Source organism: Etheostoma cragini, chromosome 5 (genome assembly GCF_013103735.1).
Source record: "Etheostoma cragini isolate CJK2018 chromosome 5, CSU_Ecrag_1.0, whole genome shotgun sequence".
In the NCBI taxonomy this organism is placed as follows: domain Eukaryota; kingdom Metazoa; phylum Chordata; class Actinopteri; order Perciformes; family Percidae; genus Etheostoma; species Etheostoma cragini.
The window spans coordinates 16,704,542-16,727,443 of record NC_048411.1 but is presented as its reverse complement, the minus strand read 5'-3'; the positions used below and the strand labels follow the sequence as shown (position 1 = coordinate 16,727,443).

Sequence of the window (22,902 nt, the reverse complement as noted above, 5' to 3'; positions counted from 1 at the left end):
TGCCACAATAACTGGTCTTTAACACACACACACACGCGCGCGCGCGCATGTTTACACAGTCAGTTGGAGGAGGAACTTTCTTTCCCTCTCCATGATACAAAAGAAATAAGCTGCTAATGGATTCTCCATCTGGATCAATAATCTTAACAAAGCAATTAAACAGTTTGGGCTTTTATTTTTGTGAATCTGGTATTTTTAACTTACTGAATTTCAAAAGGAAACTTCTGTCACAATTAAACTAATATTTTGAGTTGGACGTCATCTTCCGCTGCTGTTTCGAACACCTGAGTGTACAAACTCACCTGAGTCAGGAGGGAGATGGAGGTCTCTGCCTCCGGCTGCTGCAGGTTCCGCATCGACTCTCTGCTCTCCCTCAGACCGGCGGGCGCGCTCCTCTCCCGGGCAGACCCTCCTGAGCTCAGCCCGGGAAGCAGCAGCGGCTGCTCGCCGCCTCCTTCCCCGCGAAGAAAGCCGGTTCCACGGCTGGAGTGTGTGTTGCTGCCCGGTCATCTGCAGCAGATCCAGCCCCGCACCGTCAGTTCCTCTTTCCTTATCAGGGACATCTTACGGGACTGCCGGCCCTACTCGGATCCGGATCTGGTAGACTCTGACCCGGGACTGGTAGACTCTGACCCGGGACAGCCTGAGCTAGAAGCCGAGCCATTCCAGTCCGGACCGGAAAACGACTGTCGGGATAAAAGTCACAGCAGCTTCTCCTCTGACAGTGAATCCAGAGGTAAAAGAGCAGAAACATAGTACAATTACAGAAATACAACAAAATAAGAAAAAATGTTTGTTTACGTTGACATGACCAACTAAAATCTTCGTAGCCTAGTGAGGTCATTTTAATGTAGGCTACAAAATATTTGCAAAAAGAGAATTTAGTGGTTTTATATGTTTTATCCGAAATAAATACAGTTTAAATCATAATCTGAAATAATACGGTTTGTTTATGTGACCAGAAAACATTTCAGATGATTATAATTTATTTATGAGTTATGAGTTATAATTAATATGATATGCGGCAATTTCTAAGAACAAAACTGTTTTCGGTTTCAGGATTCAGATGATTTAATATCTTATTAAAAACACTGGAGTTCAAAATATGACGAATGTTTTCAGGTAGTTAATTGTAGAAAATAAATAAGAGTTTGTAAATCAACACCGATCCGCCGCAGAAGACTATTTGATTTATTTTATAAATCTCCTATTTTACTTAGTATTGAGCTTCCTGATTTTCTTCATTTATTATTAATAACAACAACAACTTATACTAATAAGCGGTAATATTTAACTATAATGGCAAATATCTAATAATATGTCATGAAGCCATTCAGCCTCCTTCATGTTATCATAACACATTCAGCTCGGAGTCAAAAGAACATATTTAAATCGAGTTCTTTTAGTTGTTTTAAAATTTAGATCAAATAACCTTATTTAAAGTAAGGTTTACATTTTCAGCAACTCTTCTTTATTTATGTAAAGCCCTGTGCACTGCATTAATTGTATATATTCATGTAATTTGAATATTCCGATGCTGTCATTGAAGGTTTCATTAAGGAGGCCAATTAAGGATAAAAATGTCAAAGTTGCTGATTAATTATTAATCAGAAAGTGTCACTGAAAAACGGTATTTTCTACATCAGATTCACTTTCATGTCACATTTCAAGCCTTGTATCACGATGTAAAAAAGGACAAAGCAATGCTATCATTATAAAAATATAAACCATTTATAAAATATCAGTGTCTTCAAATGAATGCTGGAACGTTACAGATCTTAAACAAAACAGCTGTTAATCATCATATCACTGTTTAACATGACGGATGTTGACTGATTTTTTTTAATGAGGTTTTTATGAAACAGAAATAAGAAGTTTTGATCAAAATGAATGAGACTGAAATATTGATGAAGAGTTAATAATTAAAGTATAAACAGTCACTGTGTCCTCTGACCTCACAGGGAATATCATCAATGACTCTGAAGCGACAGCTTATATCTGTCCTCAGAATCAAATCTTTTACAATTCCACCTTAAAAACAAAGTGAGACAGCAAATTTGCTTCTGTTAGTCTAAAACAAATTGAACCTTGTCCCTAAATGACCAAACAATTTCAGAATATTTACGGAATGTTTTCAGTCATATTCTTTCAGCAATGATATACTGCAGGAATGAAGGATCTGATGTGATGTCATACCTGTCATTAACCCAGTGCGGAGCGGGGCCTCGGACCTACTGATGGATAGTCTGAAGAAACCTCGTAAAGCTCGGACGGCGTTCAGCGACCAGCAGCTGTCGAGGCTCGAGAGAAGCTTCCAGAAACAGAAGTACCTGAGTGTCCAGGACCGCATGGAGCTGGCTGCTTCACTGCAGCTCAGCGACACACAGGTCAAGACCTGGTACCAGAACAGGAGGTATATACAAGTACCAAACACACAAGACCTGGTACCAGAGCAGCATGTAACATATACAAGTATCATAGAAACACACAAGACCTGGTGCCAGACCAGGAGGTATATACAAGTAACATAGAAACACACAAGACCTAGTACCAGACCAGGAGGTATATACAAGTAGCATAGAAACACACAAGACCTAGTACCAGACCAGGAGGTATATACAAGTAACATAGAAACACACAAGACCTAGTACCAGACCAGGAGGTATATACAAGTACCATAGAAACACACAAGACTTGGTACCAGAACAAAAGGTAACATATACAAGTATCATAGAAACACACTAGACCTGGTACCAGAACAGGAGGTAACATACACAAGAACCAAAGAAACACACAAGACCTGGTACCAGACCAGGAGGTATATACAAGTAGCATAGAAACACACAATACCTGGTACCAGAACAGGAGGTAACATTTACAAGTATCATAGAAACACACAAGAACTGGTACCAGAACAGGAGGCCATATTAGATTGGACAGATACTGAGCCAATGGGCCTCTGAGTAAACCCCCCTCTCTCTTTGTGGTTGTTTTGTGTCTCTTTGTATTTGTTTTTCTCTCTTTGTGGTCATTTTGTGTCTTTTTGCGACCACACAGTGTAACAAAACATACCACAACAGGAGGTAAATTATAGAATATATGTTTAACAAAATCATGTCACCTCGGGGTCCATTTAGTAGCTGGTAAAAGCTTTGGATCTTCTTTAGTAAAATAAGTAAAGCCAACAATCTGAAATCTCAATAATATAATAACTGTATAAGATTTGGTACCAAAACAGTGGTTTGTCATAAAACATATGAATCCAAATATAAAGGACCTGATACAAGAAAAGAGAGTAAAATATTAAATATTACATTTCCTGCTTTAACAATTGTTTAGTTTAGTCTGTCTGTCTGAGTTCAGTATCACTGTAGACAGACACATGTGAGACATTTTCTGATTAATAATGGACGCTGTGTGATCAATAATTCAGCAGTGTGTGCTGTAATTCATGATTAATAATTCATGCAAAAACAAATCTAGAGCTTTTAGTGCAGAATCAAAGAGAGCAGGAGGAGCGTACAGAACTGATTATTTATTGATTTATTTGTATTGTTCCATGCGCTCTGAGAATCCTTTACTATGATTGGTTGCAGCTCTAAATTAATCATCAATTGTTCAATTTGGCTTGAACATGCTTGACTTCATTTAGTTGTTATTTTTAGGATTACTTTGTAATAAAGTCAAATAAAGTTTTTATTTGGTATTTTTGATTATAAGAAGGAATTTATTTTGGCCTAATAACCTTTAATAAACAGTTAACATTTTCTTGGTAAATTATTGTAATCATAAACATTACTATGGACCTGTTATAAATCTGAAGGTTGATCTGTTTCCTCCGACACAACAGGACGAAGTGGAAGCGTCAGTCAGCTGTGGGTTTGGAGCTGCTGGCTGAAGCCGGCAGGATGTTCTTGCCCACACAATACCCGTACCCTCCTGCCCCGCCCACACTGGACTTCTACCTGTACCGAAGCCACGCCCCCCAACACCACCACCACCACCACCCATTCCCGCCCCTGCTGCCTCGCGTGCTGACCCACACGGAACCACACCCTCACTGACACCAGCACACTGGGAGGACTGGTTCCTAAAGGACGACGTACAGGAACAAAAGGACTCATTCATGTTTGGAGACAGAACTCTTTACTTTAGATTAAGTGTCCAACTCATTTTAGCTCATGGGCAATATAACCCTAATTTAAGCTCAGGTGGGCCAGACCAGTAAACCACTCAGAAAGACCAGAAACTTTATCTGCCAAAGAGTTTCTTGTCAGCTTGAAGTTGGCAAAAGCAAATTGCTTCTACTACGGCAGCGCTCTAGGGCCAATGTAGGAGAAAAAATAATGTTATTGACCCGGGAGAGAGGGGTAATATTTGGAGAAAAACTCAGAATTTCTAAAGTTGTAAATGAACAGAAAGAGAATTTGGATATTTTCTCAGATTAAAGTGGCAAATCTGGAATTAGAATTAATTACACACTTTGCAAATTCATGCAGTGGGCCTGATTGGACCATTGGCGGGCCGGTTCTGGCCCACAGGCCGTACGGTTGACGATCCTGGATTAGAAGAACAAAGGAAACTGTCATTTAAACCTGGATCGTGGTTCTGCTTTTGTTTCACGGTTCTACACTGGCTTCAGGGATGCGTTCCTGGAACTAAATCTGGACTCAGTCAGGAGGCGATACTGAATGCAGGTTAAGGTCCTTTAAGGAGTCTGGGACAGTGATGTTAGTGGTGATTGGGCGAGCAGATGTGACATCACATCACAACAAGGACAACTCCAAAAGAAAAAAAGTAACCACTTTTTCATCTGTACAGAGCAGGACAATCGGTCCAGGACCAAGTGGAGACTTTTGAAACCTTTAGCCATTCCATTTGTCCATTTGTTGGACACACCAACATGTTGATGCTTCAGGGGAAGATTTAACATTTAACATTCTGTCGATATATTTCTATCGGTGATAACGACAACACTGTACTCGTAAAAAGAGCTGAGAAAGAAACACAATGCTGACTGACAATTCTGGGTGAAGTTATATTTCAGTTTTAAATTTCAATAAATATGCAAGTAATTCTTAATGTTTTTCAATTAGTACTTGTGTATTTTGATTTTGATGGAACATTATTAAAGTATGTCCTTGAAGTGTGAAAAAGGTCTTAATAGCTTTAGGTTCTGAGACTTTTTTTTAATTTTGGCCTTTTGGGGGCTTAACTCAGACTCCTTGTTCTCGTATTGATCTCATGAGACTGACTGAGACTTGTGTTGGGTCTAGTCCACAGGTACACACGTACTTAGTCTGCACCGTTATGTCCTTTGATGATGCGTTGTAAATGAGGAGAGATTTTGCAGATGGCGGATGGAGCCCATATAGTGCTGGTTCTAAAAGGATTTTTTTTTTTTTTTTTACATGTTTGCACATAAATATGTTAGTCTTCCACTATATTGAGGAACAGAGTCTGAATGTGCTCGATGCTCCTCTTGGCTTGGCCTACTTTTTTTAAACAGCACTTATGTGGAAGGGATTCTTCGTTGAGAGGAAATACAACCCATGTACGTGTAGACTAGACCTTGGTCTTGTGGGTTTTATATATCTATATATACACACAAAAAAAACAGCTGCAGTTTGTCTTTCTGAAGAAATTTCTCTCAAGTTAAATCAGCTGTTTATTGCAAATATTCAGTTTCCAAAGATCTAAAAATGAGAACGATCTGAGGCTTATTCACAAATAATGAATGGAGGCTGATAAATAATTCGATCAGAGTTGTTTGTTACTCTCCACTTCCATCAGTCCAATCAGACCGCAGAACATTTAATTCAGACATTAACGGAGCGATTAGCTGATGAAATATTAAACAGAGGGTGAAATATTAATGCCGGTAAAAGGCAGCCTTTACACATCAGAGTGACCTGAACACTGAATATTTCCTTAAGTGCTGCAGACAGCAGCTGCTTTAACAGAAACTCTAGGCTTTTATTTCTTCAACCGAAAACCTCAACTCCAAAACCTTCCCTTTAGTTTAACATCTTTATATTTAGGTTTATTTACTTTATTTTTACATTTTAAATGTTTTTTGTGGCATGCATACTCCATCTCGTGGGAAACTTCCTCAGACGTTCCAGTCAAGCCAAAGCATTAAGTTGTTTGTGTGGACGTCCTCCACAAACATTCCCACATTGACACTGTGACGTTACATATACAGTTCACACACACACACACACACACACACACACACACACACTTCAATATAGATTCTCAATAAAAAAACTATTCACAGTATGTAAATGTACTTAAGAGTAGTCACTGGACAAAGATTTCTGCTGCAAAATGCACCTTCTAACAACACTAAAATCTGGATGTAATAAAGTCTGCTATCTCTGTGTTGCATCAAGTTCAAATGTTCATTGAACCTGCTGAACTTCTTTAGTTCAGAGCAACAACCACTCACATGAGGAAAGAAGTTGTGTTAATATCGGATCAGACGTCACATCAGTTCATGTCTGGATCACGCTTGGCAGCAGAGACGATAACTACTTAGTCTTACCTGCAGCACTGACCTGTTGAGCTGTAGCAATACTGCAGTATTACGGTAGTTGTAATGCAGTATTCAGCAGAATGAAGTGAAACATGCGGGGAAACAGTTGAGAATCCTAAAAAGTTGAGTTCAGGCATTGGGTTCTACCCTCAAAGAGCAAAAATTACATTTTATTTCTCCAAATCTTCATCAAAGACATCAAACAGTTGAAATATTCATATTTAAAGATACACACAAACATCCTGTTTACATCATTCTGAATCTGTGAAGAAAACATGTCCGGTCTTCAGTTTGTGCTGAAACACCAGGTTGTTCGGCAGATTGTTAAAACAATCAGAGTTTATCTGGAAAACCAAATTGAGCCTTTAAAAAAGATGGAAAGGTAAAACAACTGCTGAGGTAGAGAGAAGCCTCGGTTATTTTCAGCACATTTTAAAGATTTCTTACGGAGTCATTTATGAAAAACTATTTTAAGAATGTTTCCTGTCGAATTCAGAAAACTGTGTTCAGACAGGAAGAGTGAAGCCTCGTTCACTGGATATGAACCTACTGTACTGTCGTTAGCTTTTTACTCTGTGTGTTTATGATTCATGAAGACTTCAGCATAACCTTCGATGTTCCGCTCAAATTTCAACATTTACAACTCACAATTACGCGTCTTCAAATCAATTTGAGTCTAATCGCTTCTTTGCGTCGACTTTGTGTGAAATCTAAATGTCATCGATCTATCTGAACACAGTCAGACTTCTCCTGGATTTCAGGTTGGTGTCTGAACTCTTTTTTCAGATTTCTTATCCATAAAGTCTGATGCGTGTCTGTAACAGCGAGTCAGTCAGCTGTTTGAAGGTCATCACCTTTGCTCATAGGCACTCCAGCTGCTGCACCTCCTCATTACTCCGCCTCCTCTTCCTCTCCTGACTGACCAAACGTCGTCGTCTTCTTTTTCTTCTTGGTCTTGGCGTCTGCTCCCTCCAACCCACTAGAGAACTCGGAGCAAAGCAGGCGGACCTCCCTCTGACCGGAGAACCTGAAGATGTTTAAATCAAATGTTACATCTTCATCTTTGTGATCAAAACTAAACAAAAAAAGGTTCAACAGTATATAACAAAATATCTGCTTCTTTTATAAAAAAGTCTGTGAACATAAACACTGAAGAAGTCAACTATGACTACCAGAGTGCATTTCACTGACAGCCGATCACAGAGCTTCACATTGATGTTGAACTCAAGATAAAAAAATGAAAAATGGATTTATTAACTCCAGGCAAGGAAGTGCGCTGGGCTTTGGCCAAGCGGTGGAATTGCAACTCCCAAGCTGTTACATGATACCTTTTTTTACTTACATTGACAATTTGATCTATTTGGTTATATTACATTTGGAAAGTCTACAAGAGACATACAATTAAATCATTTAACCCCTATTCAAGTTAGTGGAGAATCCGACCATCCCAGTCATTTAGGCTCCATGAAGGCTTCCTGAACCACTGAGCAACTCTCATAGTAATAAACTGTCTCTGCCTCAAACGCTATACACAGTTCTTAAAATACATCTTTAAAAAACACTTCTAAATGACTTCTTCTCCATAGCAACAGCTATGGATATACATGGACTGCATGTAAATGGACTGCATTTATGTAGCGCTTTTCTAGTCTTAACGATTACTCAAAACGCTTCTACAGAGACCGGGCACCATTCTCACACACATTCATAGTCACAATGGCCGAGGCTGCCATTGAAGGGGCCACCTGCTCATCAGATAAACATACACACACTGATGGCGCAGCATCTGGAGCAATTTAGGGCACATTTGTTAAAAGTATAAAATTTAAGTAAAGTACCTCCAAATTGAGTATGTTCATTAATCCACAAAATAATGATTACCCTTCTAAACTTCTGTAAAAAGAGATAAAATGGTCAGTAAAGTCCAGAAAGTTAAAACAGATGTGTCGCTGAACTTAGTTTATTCCTCTTCTCTTCCATTAAACCTCTGACAACCCCTTGGAGGGGGCGGACCTCTAGGTTGAGAACCACTGGACTAAACTATCTAACTGTTTATGAAGTAGTTAAAAGTATCTCATACAGCTCCAACAGTAACATGCTGCTCTAATATTGATGCCTCAGTATTAACCATTGACCATTATCAGATAGGTGTCACTGACAGAAAGACATTTTACTGCACTATATGTACTCTTACTGCACTACATTTACTTTCCCTGCATTCACTAAGGCTGAAAATATTTCCGTACTTCTACTTAAATAGAATTTTGAATGCAGACTTGAACTTATTTGATTTATTTGATGATTTAAAAAAAAATTATACATCTAATACTGCATAGCAGTAATTACATACTGTAGGCTGACATTAAAAATCAAAGAGGACAAAAAACAAATTCTTTCTGTTGTGGTCTTTTAGTAAAACACTTATGCTACAAGATAAAACACCACAACAAGAAGACAACGAGTACAGACAATACAGTAAACATAACATAGCAGGTGGTGGAGGGAGCTATGGCCACATGTTTTTTGCTTTCCTGGTCATAAAAAAAAAAAAAAAAAAAAAAAAAAAAATCAGAATTGAAATTAAAAATGCTACATGGTACTTTGTAATCATTTATTTAAGACCACTTTAAACGTCCTCAGAGAAACACTCAGTTTCAGATTTGTGGACAGGTTATTCCAATGTAGACAGATGTGGTTTTGCCCATTTGACTATTGATATAACTTCAGTAAAGTACCTTTTCCAGCGCTCACTAATACAGTTTTGGTTTAAGTCTTCATGAGATTTATGATCATGAGGATCACCTGAATGCACTATTACACAACTAGCCAGCACCCAAAGGATTGAGACACACACACCTATAATTACAATATGTCTCTACTGACCACTAAGAGAGTGTGTTGTTGTTAACAGCTGCGCCTCACTGCAGGCTTGTCTGGACACGGTCTGACCCCACACACGCACACACACCTGCACCCACGCACACAAACACACACACACACACACACACACACAAAGAGAGAGACTGAATGGAGCATCAGCTTTAATTATGTATAGGAGTGTGTGTGTTTAATGTGTGTGTTACTGCCTGTCAGCTCAGCAGGGGTTGTGTGTTAATGAGCAGAAACAGACAGACGTGTCAGACACTCACACTTACTCTCTCTCTCGCTTGCTCTGTCTCTCTCTCTCTCTCACCTCTTTCCTCCTGCCTTCTGGTTGCTGTTCCTCTTGTTCTGGTTCTTGTTCTTGTTGTGGGTTTTGGCCCCTGAGCCCAGGGCAGCATTTAGGCCCTGTGGAGCGTCTCTGAGGCCAAAGCTCTTGGCAGCGTGTCCCAGGTGGAGGGAGCGGATGTGGAAGATGTGTTTGAGGTGGGCAGGGTAAGTGGTGTACGCCCGTAGGAAAGACTGCAGCGCTGGTGGACATCAGAGGAAAACATGTAAACAAAGGAGCTGTGTTGATAAGTAAACAAACAAACACACACACAGAATATAACATACCTTTCTTGGCGTTCTGCACTGACTGAGCGTCTGAGTGAACAAAGTTCTCAAACTCTGTCTGCAGGACCGTCGCTCTCTCTCTGGTCTCCTGCTCCAGGGCTTTGGACGAACTCTGACAGACAGACAGACAGACAGAGAGACAGACAGAAAGACCGACAGACAGACAGACAGTGTTCTGCTGTTATTCACCACAAACAACTTCATATGAAAACACAAACTGTGAAATCTCCCTTCACTTGCAACCAGTAACACCTGACACATGAGGGACCCAAAGCCCGTGGGATCATTGGGAGCCAGTTATGCAGAATTAATAAAAATCACTAACTAATTACTATTTTTACAAATAAAAAATATATAGTTAGATATGAAGATAACAGCTCACAGGTTAATCCAGCCCCGGGAGAAAGACCAGAGGTGAATGCTCAGGGGTGAAACATATAATCTTCTTGATTTTAGGATAAACAAAATAAATCTACATTTTGATTGGGTTTGATTTACAGTTAATATTGTGCTAAAACACATTGGAAGTTAACATTAGTCAAAGACAGAAAGTCATAATTATACATCTTTATCAAAGTAAGGCATGCAGGTAACACTTACGTTACAACGTTGACTTACATCTTTGATTATTATGTAAATACTCATTAGCATTTTCATTATAATGTAATTGGATGGATTGATATAAATCCAAGAATTTTCACCCATACGTATGGGACATTATAAGTTTAATGGAAATTAAAAGCATAAAGTCTTCTATTTGTGATTTTATATATAAAAAAAATAATAATAATATTATGGTGTAGTCAGTTATATTTTTGACATTTTCCTGATGTTTCAGAATTCTTTACAATAAATTGCAGCTTTTAGTTAATAATCAAAATCTAAATGTGATCATTGAATTATTGGCACGAGGTTGTTCAAATGGAGCTCCAGTCCTTTGATACCAAAATGTGATCAAAGAAAAGATCCGCAAACATGTTTCTGCCTCAGAACCAGAGTGAGATTAATATCCACTGAGCAAGGCAGTGAAGCCTTCGGCTGCTCCATCTGTAAAACTGAGTATGTTTCAACCTTCATGTTCAACAGATGGATAATATTTAAATAAAAATGTGGTAATGTCAGAGTGAGAGAATCAGAGACTTCTTGTCTCAACCTGCTGCAGGACCCATCAGGTCTCCGCTTCAATAAAACTGTCTAAACGGATCCTTCACAAACTGCTCCCCCCCTGCTGCTTTTACTGTCACTGAAGTCTTTCTACTCAGAGTCTTTGTTCTGGTGCTCTTCAGCCTGACACTGTCACGTTTGGGTCTTTAAAAAGAAAAAGAAACAAGTGTTTAAAAAAAAAAAGGATTCTTATCCCCATCAGAGAAACAGCAGGTGGTTTTAGCTGCCTGTTGGTTCAGACCTTCAGATTCATGGTGAATCCACTGCAGTCCTCTAGAAAACAAGGGCCCACTGCAGAGACCCCCCAGAACTCCACTCCAAAACCCCAGAGGACCAATCAAAGAGCCCGACATTGGCCTGAAGGGCACTTTAAAACCAACTTGAAAGCTCATTGAACACCCAGATGAACCTTCAACTCTCTCAGAGACCCCGTGCCCCATTAAAATGACCTTAGAAAACCCAAGTATCCCTAGATCCCTCTTAAGGACTCCTGCAACACACTCAAAATACCCTGATGGACACTTGGAACCAATTCAAAGGCCCCAGAAGACACGTAACTGTCTTGGAGGAAACACCTTGAACACCTTAGAAGATCCATGTACAGTATGGACTCAGGAAATCCCATTAAAAGGTTCCTGAAAACCCATGAACACCTTTACCTCAACCACCCCTGGAATCTTCTTACAGTTCTGAAACACTGGCACTCAAACAGACACCGGTATAACCCGTAAAACACTGGGATACCTAGCCTGACAAAACAGACCCACATCAAGATGTTGGGTTTGGGAACTCATCATTGGCAGTACTCAATCCAAGGAGCGGGATAAACGGTTTCTAGACTAACCCTGGCTGCAAATTACATTTGCTGCTACTACTAGTGTGTGTCTAGATCTCAAGGCTATGGGATACCCTGCAGGAACCTTGGAATCCAAACAAAAACAAAAAAGACCTCAAACTTCTTCAGAGCAGAACCTTAAAGATGCAAAAACTGAGATGTTTCAATGGTCCCTCATGTGGTTCTAGGTACCTTGTTTGATTGCAATTTAGTGGTCCTTTAGAGGGTATCCAGATTTTTAAAACAATTATCTGTGAAACCCTTTTTTAAGAGGGTCTGCAATCACCTTGCAGACCCTCTTACAGTCTCACAGACCCCAGGAACCTGGAAAAGATCCATGATGTTATCACTGGGAGTTGCTAAACCATATCAAGGGCCTCTTCAAACATCTCTGAACCTTTATACTATCTCTGAAGCTCCATCTGAAAGGTTTAAGATGTTTTACCTTGCTGTAGTATTTGCCCCGCCCCTTGTAGGTGTCATCTATCATCAGACTGGACAGGATGTCCAGCAGCTTCAGCTCTGATAGGCTGAAACACAACAAGACCCACAGTCAAAACCAGGTTGTGGCCCAACAGAAAGTACTGGACCAGTACCATCAGTAGTACTATCACTAAGGTACTGCACAGTGCTGTAATGGTACTAAGATAGTGCTACAACAGACCTGATGTGGTGATTGGCCAGTTCGGTGATGAAGGCGGTCTCAGCAGGAGTGAGGAAGAGGAGGCTGCTACCTTTTCCCCCGATACGGGCCGTCCGACCGACACGATGAACGTACTCTGCTGCTGCGGTCGGAGGAGTGTACTGTAAACATAAGAGGATGTTATCAAGGAGCATAGAGCAATGTTTTGGGGAGAAGACATAACGGAGATGCACGGTGTCATATCTATGGAAAAGAGACAGCAAATTCACTCGTCACTTGTGCCGATTAACGCGGCTGAGCGGGATAAGCAGCTCCACCAGAAACATCTCTAATTGAATTGAATTCTTAGTTCTGATAGCCAGTTTGTTAATATCCGCTTAATATTAGCGTGAAAAAAACCAAAATCGTCAATATACAATCACATTGCCAATTGGCATAAACCTACCTACCAAGGGGTCTCTAAAATAAACCAGAGGGGGGTCACAAAATCAGCTTAAAGCCTTGTTTTCTTAAAAATATTTACATATCCGTTCAAAAGGAGAATACATCTACTTGTTACAGTCATGTTTCAGATTTCTACCTTCTAGTGCAACATTTTTTCCTGACATTAACAAAGGTAATATTTTAATAATGTGAAATATTGGATATGTTCACCTCTGCAGGCCTCTAAAAACCTTTTTATATAATAATCTGAGAAAGAAAAATCACTTTTTGTTTGAGCTGCATGTCCGCACTGCTGAAATGAGTCAGATTTAGAATAATTACCTGAATGATCCAGGTGACCTGTGGAAGGTCCAGACCTCTGGCTGCGACATCCTGAAACACACATTTTACATTTTTAATGACTAAATAATAAATGTAACTTATAGTGTAACATTTGTTGTACATGGTGCACAATCAATGCTAGATATTCTGTAAACAGAAGTGAGAACACAGACACGATGATGAAGAGGAACACTGACCGTACACAGCAGGACTCCAGAATTAGACACGGAAAACTTCTGGAAAACCTCGGAGCGCTCCTGTTGGAGAAAACAAAGACACCCACACTGGCTGAAGCTCGATACCAGGTGATCACAAAAACACTGAAGAGCAGAGAAATGTTGGTAGCCGTCTTACCTCCTGCTTCATGTTGCCATGGAGACGCAGGAAGTTGAGCTTTGGCTTTTGATTGGTGGAGGGCCCAGAGAGGACGGAGGTGAAGAGGGAGTGCAGGAACTCAACGGCCTCGCAGCTCGAGAAGAAGACGATAAGTTTGTTGTTCTGGGAAAACTGAACAACCACAGTCGTCATCATGTTGACCGTTTACTGATAATCTGCTGTCGACCAATTATGTCGCTGCAACTGAAAACCAGCTGAGCAGTATGCCTGATCGAAACAATTTGTTGAAAACTAGACTGCAATATATCTATGTTGTTTACCTTGCATTTGTCCAGTATGAAAGCAGCCAAACAGACCAGTCTGATCTTGCTGGGAACCACTACCACATATTGCTTCAAAGCCTCTGGCAAAGCAAAGCTCTCTGATTGGCTGGCTGGGCCGCGGTCAGAGGTCAATGCAGAGCTGGTGGTGGTGAGGTCAGAGGAGGCGGGGCCAGATACATGGATGTTGACTGGGTCCTGAAGACAAACGTCTACTAACCTAGTTACACCTGAAACGCAGTAAGATGTTGAGTTACTTTAAAACACTCAGCAACAGACTGCTGTCTGAATGAAAAACTATCTAAAACTCATCTATTAGAATGAAAACTCCCCATCCTTTAACTCTTTATACTGTAAGCCAGTAAACTGTGAACACACAGACATAAAACATACTGATATCATACAGTGTGACTTACACATTCTGAGGACAGCAGAATAAACATCCATAAAGGGAATCATCACAGTGTAAGGCATAGCTTTGCGGGGCTGTCATTTTTTGGGTTGAATGAATAAATGCATTGCTGTTACTATTGAACGTTGCATGGCCTTTTTAAAACGGCAGGTTTGTGCAGGATGTCCTGTGTCGCGATAGTTGCTAATCAGTGGTCTGTACTGGGTTAACTCCACCTTCTGGTATCGGCTCAGCTTGCTTTGAACCTTTACCGAGGTGGTACCAAAAAATGATGAAATACTGAAAGGTATCAGTTAGTATCCACAAATTTTGCTAATGCAAATACGGAAATCGCCGTTCCGCTTGGTAGTAAAAAGAGCATTTGACTAAATGTAGACAAATATAGACTGAATATAAAAATGGTTTCTTAAAGTGCTCAAGTTTTTTGAGTTTCCCCCCAGTTGTCTCTTTGTCCATTTGAAAACTCCTACTGTAAACAATACTGTAAAGTAATGGATTATATAGTATATGTAGTAAAGTAACTAACAAAGATAGAAAAATCTAAAATAATCTAAAATCGAAAATCTAAATAAAATATAATTGTAATTATAAAAAACAATAAAAGAAAAGAAAATTTTGTACAGCAGGAATGAGACACAGACAGAACACAGTGTATTTACCATGTGTTAATGTAGCAGACAGCAGGACATTCTGTCTGCTTGGTCCTGTAGAGTTTAGACTGTTTAATATGACGGTCAGATCCTTCTCAAAACCCAGGTCCAAAGTCCTTAACACACACACACACACACACACACACACAGTAGATTAAGGTCTGAAGATCAAACATTATTAATAAAATAAGTACAGACAGCAAAAACTGAACAAAAATCATTGCCCAATCTGGTTTCATATGCTTATACCTTGTAAAAGTTGTCTTGTTGTGAATTCCAAACAATGAGGGAGTGGCAAAACACAATGCCCACTTTTACATATTTTTTTTTAAACAATTACTCTGTCACTAATTTCAGAACCTTGATGTAATTTTTCAAAACTCTAGACACAATGATCACAGTGCATTTTTCTGTATTGTATTGTTTTTCATCAATACATTTCAGATTTTGTTCAATGATTCCACTGTGTCCGTAGTATTCTCTTTGCTACTGCAGTGCTTTTACAGGGATGTATTTCATCTAGTACCTTAATGAAACATGTATTACATATTTTGTACTACAATATTTAATGATTGTATGAACAATGACAAAGTGAAACTGGGTAGATTTTGTGCAGGTGATCTAAAGTAACATTTCAATGGTATTTCACAATAAATTAGTTTTTTGAACCAAAGAGTGTCCAAGTGCAAGTATTCTTTAAAGATATGAATGCACAATGCAATGTTTTAAACATTGGACAGCCTGTGTTTCAAGTGGTGACCGTTTTGAGTTTTTGGTCTAGAGTTTTGAAAAATTACATCAAGGTTCTGAAATTAGTAGCATAGTGATTGTAAAAAAAACTAACATTTCTCTTCATGTTCAATTAATAACATACAACATGTACTTTAAGTTATTGGAGCTTTGATGGAGCTAAGAGTTTCCCGTTGCTCTCAGAAAATATGTAAAATTGTCATTTCATATCTGAAAGGAAAGAACTGATGTGGGGGTTCCTCAAGGATCAATTATTGGTCCTTTTTTAGTTTAATCGAATCATGAAAACAACATCTGTTTCCGTAACAATGCAGAGGACATTCAAACTATACTTTTAAAAGAAAACACTTTATTATTATTATATTATCAGTATTAAACTTGTGAGTTACCGGTCAGCTTCGTCCAGGATCAGCCAGCGAACTGCACTGAAGGCAATGCTCAGGGTGTTTTTGATGTGATCCACAAGACGTCCAGGAGTTGACACCAGGATGTTGATTCCTTTACGAAGCCTGAAGAAAGACATCAGCCAATCAGTCCAGTTTTTTTAACAATCTCTTCCAGGACGCTGGAAGCTCATCAAAAACTCTGGTTACTTCTCAAGGTCTACCAGAACTTCAGCAAAACACTACAAATGGAACTTCCTCAAGACCCCCAATACTTCAATTATTCCTGGAATCCTTATTGAGGCTAATCAGAACTTTCTTGAGGACTTCTTTAACCTTCTCAAAGTACCTAGAACATACTCAAGGATACTTAAAACCTCTTCGTGGATGTTAGAATCACAGCGACACTTCTGAAAAAAGGTCAGAAGGGAAAGGAGGAGAAAACAATAAGAGGAGTATGAAGAGGAGCAGGTAAGTACAGGGATCAGTTGTGTACCTGGCCTTCTCAGATTTCCTCTTCTCTCCTCCCATCAAGACTCCTGGAACAATCCAGGTAAACGGCTACAGAGAAACAGAACACATGAGTGAGCTGCTGTTATTATTACCTCTTCCTGCAGCTGCAGGACTGAGTTTGGGTTCGTGCTCAGCTCTGACTGGTGCATTCAATTAAAGAGGGTGTGTTCAGGATCAGTTGATAAGGTGTAAAACATCCTAAAAAGGTCATTAAGTACGAAGCAAATTTTTTTATTCAGCGTTGTTAATCTTAAGCCTAAAATAATCAATAATATCCGATAAATGTGATCAGTTTGTGTTACCTTTAGAAGCTTCTGGAAGATCTGAAACGTCTGCTGGGCGAGCTGATCAACAGACAGACAGACAGACGTTGAGAGAGTTAGTAAATCATGTTCAAACAGGTGAAATGGCATCTTAAGTAACCAAACAGATTTCAACCTCATATTAAGATTATTTTATCTTTAATGAACAATATGTAATTTTCTGCGGCGAGGGGTCTCTAAATCAAAACAATAACAAAAGATACCGTTTGGTGACATTGTCAAGTTGCATTGAATCATGGGAAATATGGTCTTCACCACCATTGCCGTAAGTATTTAGGTTAGGACTGCTTCAATTTTTATCGTTCAGGAGGCTTTTTATCCGCAAAGGTCTCCTCCTCTCCAAAGCCAATAAACCAGCTAATTATAACTGGTAAAAACAATAAATAAAGCAGATTCAAGTTAAAAATCTGTGTTTCTTCGGCAGAAGGGCCGCAAGCTGAGCTGCTGCTAAAGTTTCCTCAGCTAGTTTCCCAAAAAACATTTAGGATCCAAACACACTAAAGGCTTTCAGCACACTGACCCTTAAAGAGGAACTATGGGGTTTTTCTTTACTTAAGCACTATTGTCATGGCTGAGCCGGCAAAAAAGAAGCAGAAAGCTAGGAAAGCATTGTCTGAGGAACAGAGAAAGAGGAAGCGGCGGACTGACCAATCGAGGAGTCAGACACAAGTAAACATAGCAGCTGCCAAATATCTATTCCGAAGCTGTAAGGGGAGCTCTATAGAGAAACCTGCAAGCAAAAAGCGAGAAAACAGCAAAATAATTGCCCAAAACTGCATTACGTCCCTTTAAGAGTGAGCTGAAAAAGAGAACCTCAACAGGTGAGGACAGGTGATTAGTCACACCTCTCTTGTTGGGACGATGATGACAGCCAGAGGACCGTCCGACCTGCTGACCTTCTGCTGGAGCCCCTGCAGATTCTGAACCACGGGAACGGCGTAGGACAGAGTCTTACCTGCAGAGACACATAATACCATTAACATCGAAACCTTTCTGTCTTAACATGCCATTAAAGAGCATTCAAATGCATGTAATAATGAGCAGGATTTCACCTTTAAATGAATTAATGTTGATGTTGACTCACTTAATTTTAAAGATTTATAAAGTGTGTGTTTGTCTCACCTGAACCCGTCTGGGATTGAACTACAGCGTCCCGTCCCGACAGGAGAACTGGGATAGTACGTTTCTGAACACTGAACACAAAGAGAAAATATGGTTGGTTCTTGGATGGTGGTTCGCATTCCATAATCTGTCTTTGTTGCTCATGTTGTGGAGGTGTACCTCCCTTTTGGGGACAATACATAACATCCCCACAACATAAGTAAAATCAATTTCAGGTTACAATTCGGTCAAACTGCCAAGCTGACACTAAACATGCAACAGCCTCCATGCTGAGTTGGAGTTGCTCCCCTAAAGAGTGGTTATGGCTAGAAAGAATCTGTTGTCAAACTTACGTGAGAATTTGTTTGCGTTAACCTTCGGCAGGCAGCATCGCACTGATATTGTTGCTCAAACATTAGTGGGCAATGACAAATGATGGCGAGTAGATGAGCTATATAATAATTAGGTCAATTGATGAGGATTATCTAACAAATAAGCTCAGTGAGTGAGATTATTAAAATAGGACGTGTGTGTAAACTGACCTGGTCACTGTGGAAACATTCAGGACTTTGTTCAGTGTCGCCACCTGGTGAACAGAAACCAGCCAATCAGAGCACAGACTGTATTGTATCTTTATTTTCTATAACAGAGGGACATGTCTGATAAAGTTTTAGACACAAAGTGTGAGAGTGTGTGTGAGTTTGTGTGTGTCTGTGTGAGTTACCAGGTGTGGGTGCAGGTCCAGGTCTGAAAATGAGTCACTGGTAAAAATCTTCTCTTTTAACTGGGAGACAACTTGTCTGAAAGAGGAAGGGAGGCAGGAAAAAAGGATAGAAGAAGGAAAGGAAGTAGAGATGGAGGAAGGGGCAAATAAAAGCAAATAAAAGGATGAAGAGAAGAAAGAAAACAAGGGAGGGAGGACAGACAAAGGAATATAGAGATCAAGGAATGAAGGCCGGAAGAATGGGTGAAGGAGGAAGAAGAAAAGAAGAATGAGCTAAAGGAAGGAAGAGGGGAAGGAAGGAAGGAGGAAATTGAGGTGTAAAGGAAAGGTACAATAAAAGGAAGAACGGTAGAAGACGGGAAAAAAGATAAATTAAATGAATTAATGGATAAATGAATGAATAACGGACAGTTTATGGTAACTGATTAAATATATCTGATTGATTGATTGATAAACAATTAATCAATAACATCTGAGAAACACTGATGTCAGCTGGCAATCAGAATCAGAGGCTTATCTGTTCGGCCAATCAGAGGAAGAGCTGTGTACCTTTGGAACTCTGGGATCTCTGGGTTATGTTTAAACAGAGAGGAAGTCTTGATAATGCTCCTTCCTGTTTCCCTCACTCCATCCTTCTTCTTCTGTGGTGTCCTTCGGTCTGTCTGCACAGTGGGTGGAGACTGGAAGATGATATAATAAAAATAACAATGACAGTGAATATGTGCAGAATCACACATTTCTGTGGCAAATGAGGAAAAATCTGACATACAAGCACAAAATATTACAGTATGCCCTTATTTTGAAAAAAGTAATATTCCTGCTAAGCTATTTACATAGCTAATGAAAATTAATATTCAGCTAAGATTTCCATATCATTCACAGCATTTTTTTGTGTTCCAGGAGTGGGAGGACCACGCAAACACAGCCTGCTTTTCTCATTCTGTCAACTACCTTCTTGAAAAGACCACCGCTGCAATATTTACTTATATCCAAAAAAACGTTGATATCCAAGTCTTTTATAATGTTTAAAAGAAGGTGTGTTTCTCCTTCTTTTCTTTTGGCCATGCATCTCTACCCCCTTGTAAACTGCTGGCTAGTTGGTTTGTGTACAACGCACACAAAGTTGATCATAAAAGGCAAGATGCTATGTGTGAAAACTGCATTAAAAAAACTTTAACTGAGACACATATTCTGAAATATGTTGTTTACATGACCAGTTTCAAATTCTGAATATAGAATAGAATAGAATGCCTTTATTGTCATTATACACGTGCAACGAGATTGAAGCAACCCTTTCCCAGTGTCAACAAGAAGGAATATAACATGAAATAAATTATAAAAATTTAAGTAATTCAGAGACAAGTAAATACATATGTATAAAATAATAAGAAATAGAAATATGGTTTGTATACGCATAATTAAATTAATATCACAGTTATGAAATTTCACAATTATCGGAGTTCACTTGTATCAAAGTACTAAATGATTAAATATTGCACAGTTATAAAATTAAATGATTAAATATTGCACATAACATTGTCATATTAAAAAAAAAAACGTGCATGTAAACCTAGTCACTGAGAAGACAACAACATGTTGAGATCTAATTTTAAACCCTTTCAACAAGTGGTCAGGTGGTGTTACAGGTATGTTTACCTGAACGTCTGCAGGAGGAGAATCTTCAGCCTGCATCTCCTCCTCCTCCTCTTGTTCTTCCTTTGCCGTTTTGTCCAGTCTCCTCTGTTTGTAAGAGCCGCTCTTCTTCTCCTCCTCCTCTGACGAGTTGATCCTTCTCTTCTCCGCGTTTTGCTTCTTCTGGAGGTTGAACAGAAACAAACTCTGATCAGCTGAAAGCCCTGAACAGTTTAATAATCCGTCAACTGTGTTTCATAACACTCACTCTGGCCCATCTCTGCTGAGTAGTCAGAGGTTTTGACCGGGGGGATGACGAGGGGGAGAAACTGCTGCAGATGTTCAGACACAGCTGGTCCTCTGCTGCTGATGACATCATCAGCACACCTGAGCCACAGAAAGACGGGTAAGAGCTACAAAACTTCAGAGCACTTATAAAACTGTTATAAATATAAAAAGTTGCTTGTCAGTATGATATAAAACGCAGTTGTATATTTAGCGTGTGTATGATCCCAACAAACAGCTCTTCAAAAGTTTCCCTGTCACTAAACAGATTATTAGATATTACCAAAACCTGTATTAAGCTTTAATATGCAGTATTTTAGTGGCGCATGAAGATAAAAAACTACTCAAATGGGAATCCTATATAAAAAAAAGTTTGATTCATTTGACTTGTGCCGAACTGAAGACGGACCCTTAGTGATGCGTTTAGGGTTTCAGGTTATATTTTATTACCTGTGTTTCACTGTCTTACAAGTAAGGAAACGTTAAACCGACACATTTCTGAATGGACCCCGTCGTCCAGAATGTTTGGCGTCTGCTACACCTAGCCTGTTTAACATCATGAGCTCTGACTATACACAGTAACGAAGCACAGGCAAACAAAATCTGCCGTAATAGGACTGATGAAGTTATCCACAATACCATGTGCTTTTAACTACACATACATCCAGTACATAAAAACGTGTTTGTTTTAGTTGGCTCGGCAGCTAACGCTACCCCTTTGCTACCAACAGATGCTTTCAGTAAGCCTGTAAACTTGAGTTTGTTTAGAAAAACAGAGAAACACAATAAATTAGAAAAAATTACAACTACACGGACTCACCTTAAAACAGAACCAAACCACCGACTACACGCATGGGGATCTCTTCCTGGTACGTCACTGAGGCCCCGCCTCCTTCACAGCTGAGTTTGTGTACATGCGCAGTAGCTTCACGTTGAAATTTCGACATTTTGTGTACACAGTGACAGAAGGTTATTATTGAGAAAAACTCGAATATAAATATTAAAGTTATCACTTTGATAATACATTTTATTAATGATTCCTTTTGAATAGGTCAACAACATCAAAAACTTAGCTTCAGTCAGTATAATTTACTGCAGCTCAGTCAACATAATAAGTAATAATAAGATAGAACATATGACAAGATTTAGTTTACATTTAACCTTTATGTGTTACTTTACTTGAGCTCATTTTGAACTGATGATTATTTTCATAATGTATTATCGCTTCATTATTGTTATTATCTATTTCAATATGTACTATCTGATTTTTTTCTCCATTGATTGATTGATTAGTTTGTAAAAATAGTGAAAATAATGAGAATGGCTTCACAATTACCCAAAGCCCAAAGGGACCCATGTACCAATGTTGGTTTTGTCCAACCAACATTCCAAACCTCAACATTATTACTAATACATAAGTTGTTATTAACATTATCAAAAGATAAAGCAGTTAATATTCATGTTTGAGAAGACCTGGTCTGAATATAGAACTGCGGATATTAGACATATATGAGAAACATTGACACACAGACCAAAGTCCATTATCTATAAAGTGAGTTCCTGTGGGGTTAAGTGCCTTGCTAAGAGGCTCCCCGGCAAGACGATGTTTTCAATCTCTGCACGAGACGAGGACAAAGTGTCCATCATCACATCAGCAGCCGTCACGTCCTTTTTTCTTCCTGCTCTGCTTCCTGTTGTCAACAGGAACACTTAAAAATAGAGCTGTCAATCATGCTGCTATCCCGGCACCGCTGGGACTCAAACCGACGCTCAGGAGGATTAATTATAGTCATTTACCAAAAATCGTCACTTTGAAACGTCTGCGTGATTGAGCGAGCTGTGAAAACCAGTTTTCAATCATTGGCAGGATGAAGAGTTCTGAGGTAAACGAGATATTTTAACATGAAGGTTTGAAGTAAACGTCCTAAACTGTGATAACTGCTTTTAGATCAGAGGAGCCGCTGTCACACACACCTCCTTAATAATCATATTATAATATAAATCTGAAAATACTGCCTACCTATCTGTCTGTC

At 39.3% G+C, this 22,902-nt stretch overlaps 2 protein-coding genes across 4 annotated transcripts; one reads left to right on the top strand and one right to left on the bottom strand.

Annotated features, from left to right (window-relative positions):
* The first annotated feature begins 302 nt into the window (after positions 1 to 302).
* barhl1a (BarH-like homeobox 1a) lies at positions 303 to 4,378 on the top strand. Its single transcript, XM_034872090.1, has 3 exons — positions 303 to 736; positions 2,212 to 2,413; positions 3,851 to 4,378. Exons 1-3 carry the CDS (start codon positions 319 to 321, stop codon positions 4,062 to 4,064), a joined length of 834 nt encoding a protein of 277 aa, XP_034727981.1. The 5' UTR covers positions 303 to 318; the 3' UTR covers positions 4,065 to 4,378.
* A 2,749-nt stretch (positions 4,379 to 7,127) lies between these two features.
* ddx31 (DEAD (Asp-Glu-Ala-Asp) box polypeptide 31) lies at positions 7,128 to 21,772 on the bottom strand. 3 transcript variants are annotated; one of them, XM_034872011.1, is made up of 21 exons: positions 21,692 to 21,772; positions 20,853 to 20,974; positions 20,609 to 20,767; positions 19,502 to 19,632; positions 18,953 to 19,028; positions 18,771 to 18,814; positions 18,250 to 18,320; positions 17,973 to 18,082; positions 17,107 to 17,148; positions 16,788 to 16,852; positions 16,298 to 16,417; positions 15,168 to 15,274; positions 14,097 to 14,326; positions 13,795 to 13,947; positions 13,638 to 13,697; positions 13,441 to 13,491; positions 12,697 to 12,836; positions 12,478 to 12,562; positions 10,034 to 10,145; positions 9,732 to 9,948; positions 7,128 to 7,565 (listed from the first exon to the last, which is right to left on the bottom strand). In XM_034872011.1, the coding sequence occupies exons 2-21, from the start codon at positions 20,961 to 20,963 to the stop codon at positions 7,430 to 7,432; spliced, it is 2,220 nt and encodes a 739-aa protein (XP_034727902.1). In that variant the 5' UTR covers positions 20,964 to 20,974; positions 21,692 to 21,772; the 3' UTR covers positions 7,128 to 7,429. The 3 variants fall into 3 exon arrangements, with proteins under 3 accessions (XP_034727902.1, XP_034727901.1, XP_034727903.1); XM_034872010.1 differs by having other exon boundaries at positions 20,853 to 20,971; positions 21,690 to 21,763; XM_034872012.1 differs by having other exon boundaries at positions 19,502 to 19,614; positions 20,853 to 20,971; positions 21,690 to 21,763.
* Between the last annotated feature and the right edge of the window lie 1,130 nt (positions 21,773 to 22,902).

Coding starts and splice junctions, on each gene's coding strand:
- barhl1a (XM_034872090.1), top strand. CDS start 319: ATGGAGGTCTCTGCCTCCGGCTGCTGCAGGTTCCGCATCGACTCTCTG. Junction 737..2,211: donor CTCTGACAGTGAATCCAGAG/GTAAAAGAGCAG, acceptor TCATTAACCCAG/TGCGGAGCGGGGCCTCGGAC. Junction 2,414..3,850: donor ACCTGGTACCAGAACAGGAG/GTATATACAAGT, acceptor CCGACACAACAG/GACGAAGTGGAAGCGTCAGT.
- ddx31 (XM_034872011.1), bottom strand. CDS start 20,963: ATGATGTCATCAGCAGCAGAGGACCAGCTGTGTCTGAACATCTGCAGC. Junction 16,853..17,106: donor TCTTCCAGAAGCTTCTAAAG/GTAACACAAACT, acceptor GTTTCTCTGTAG/CCGTTTACCTGGATTGTTCC. Junction 10,146..12,477: donor GGGGCAAATACTACAGCAAG/GTAAAACATCTT, acceptor TCTGTCTGTCAG/AGTTCGTCCAAAGCCCTGGA.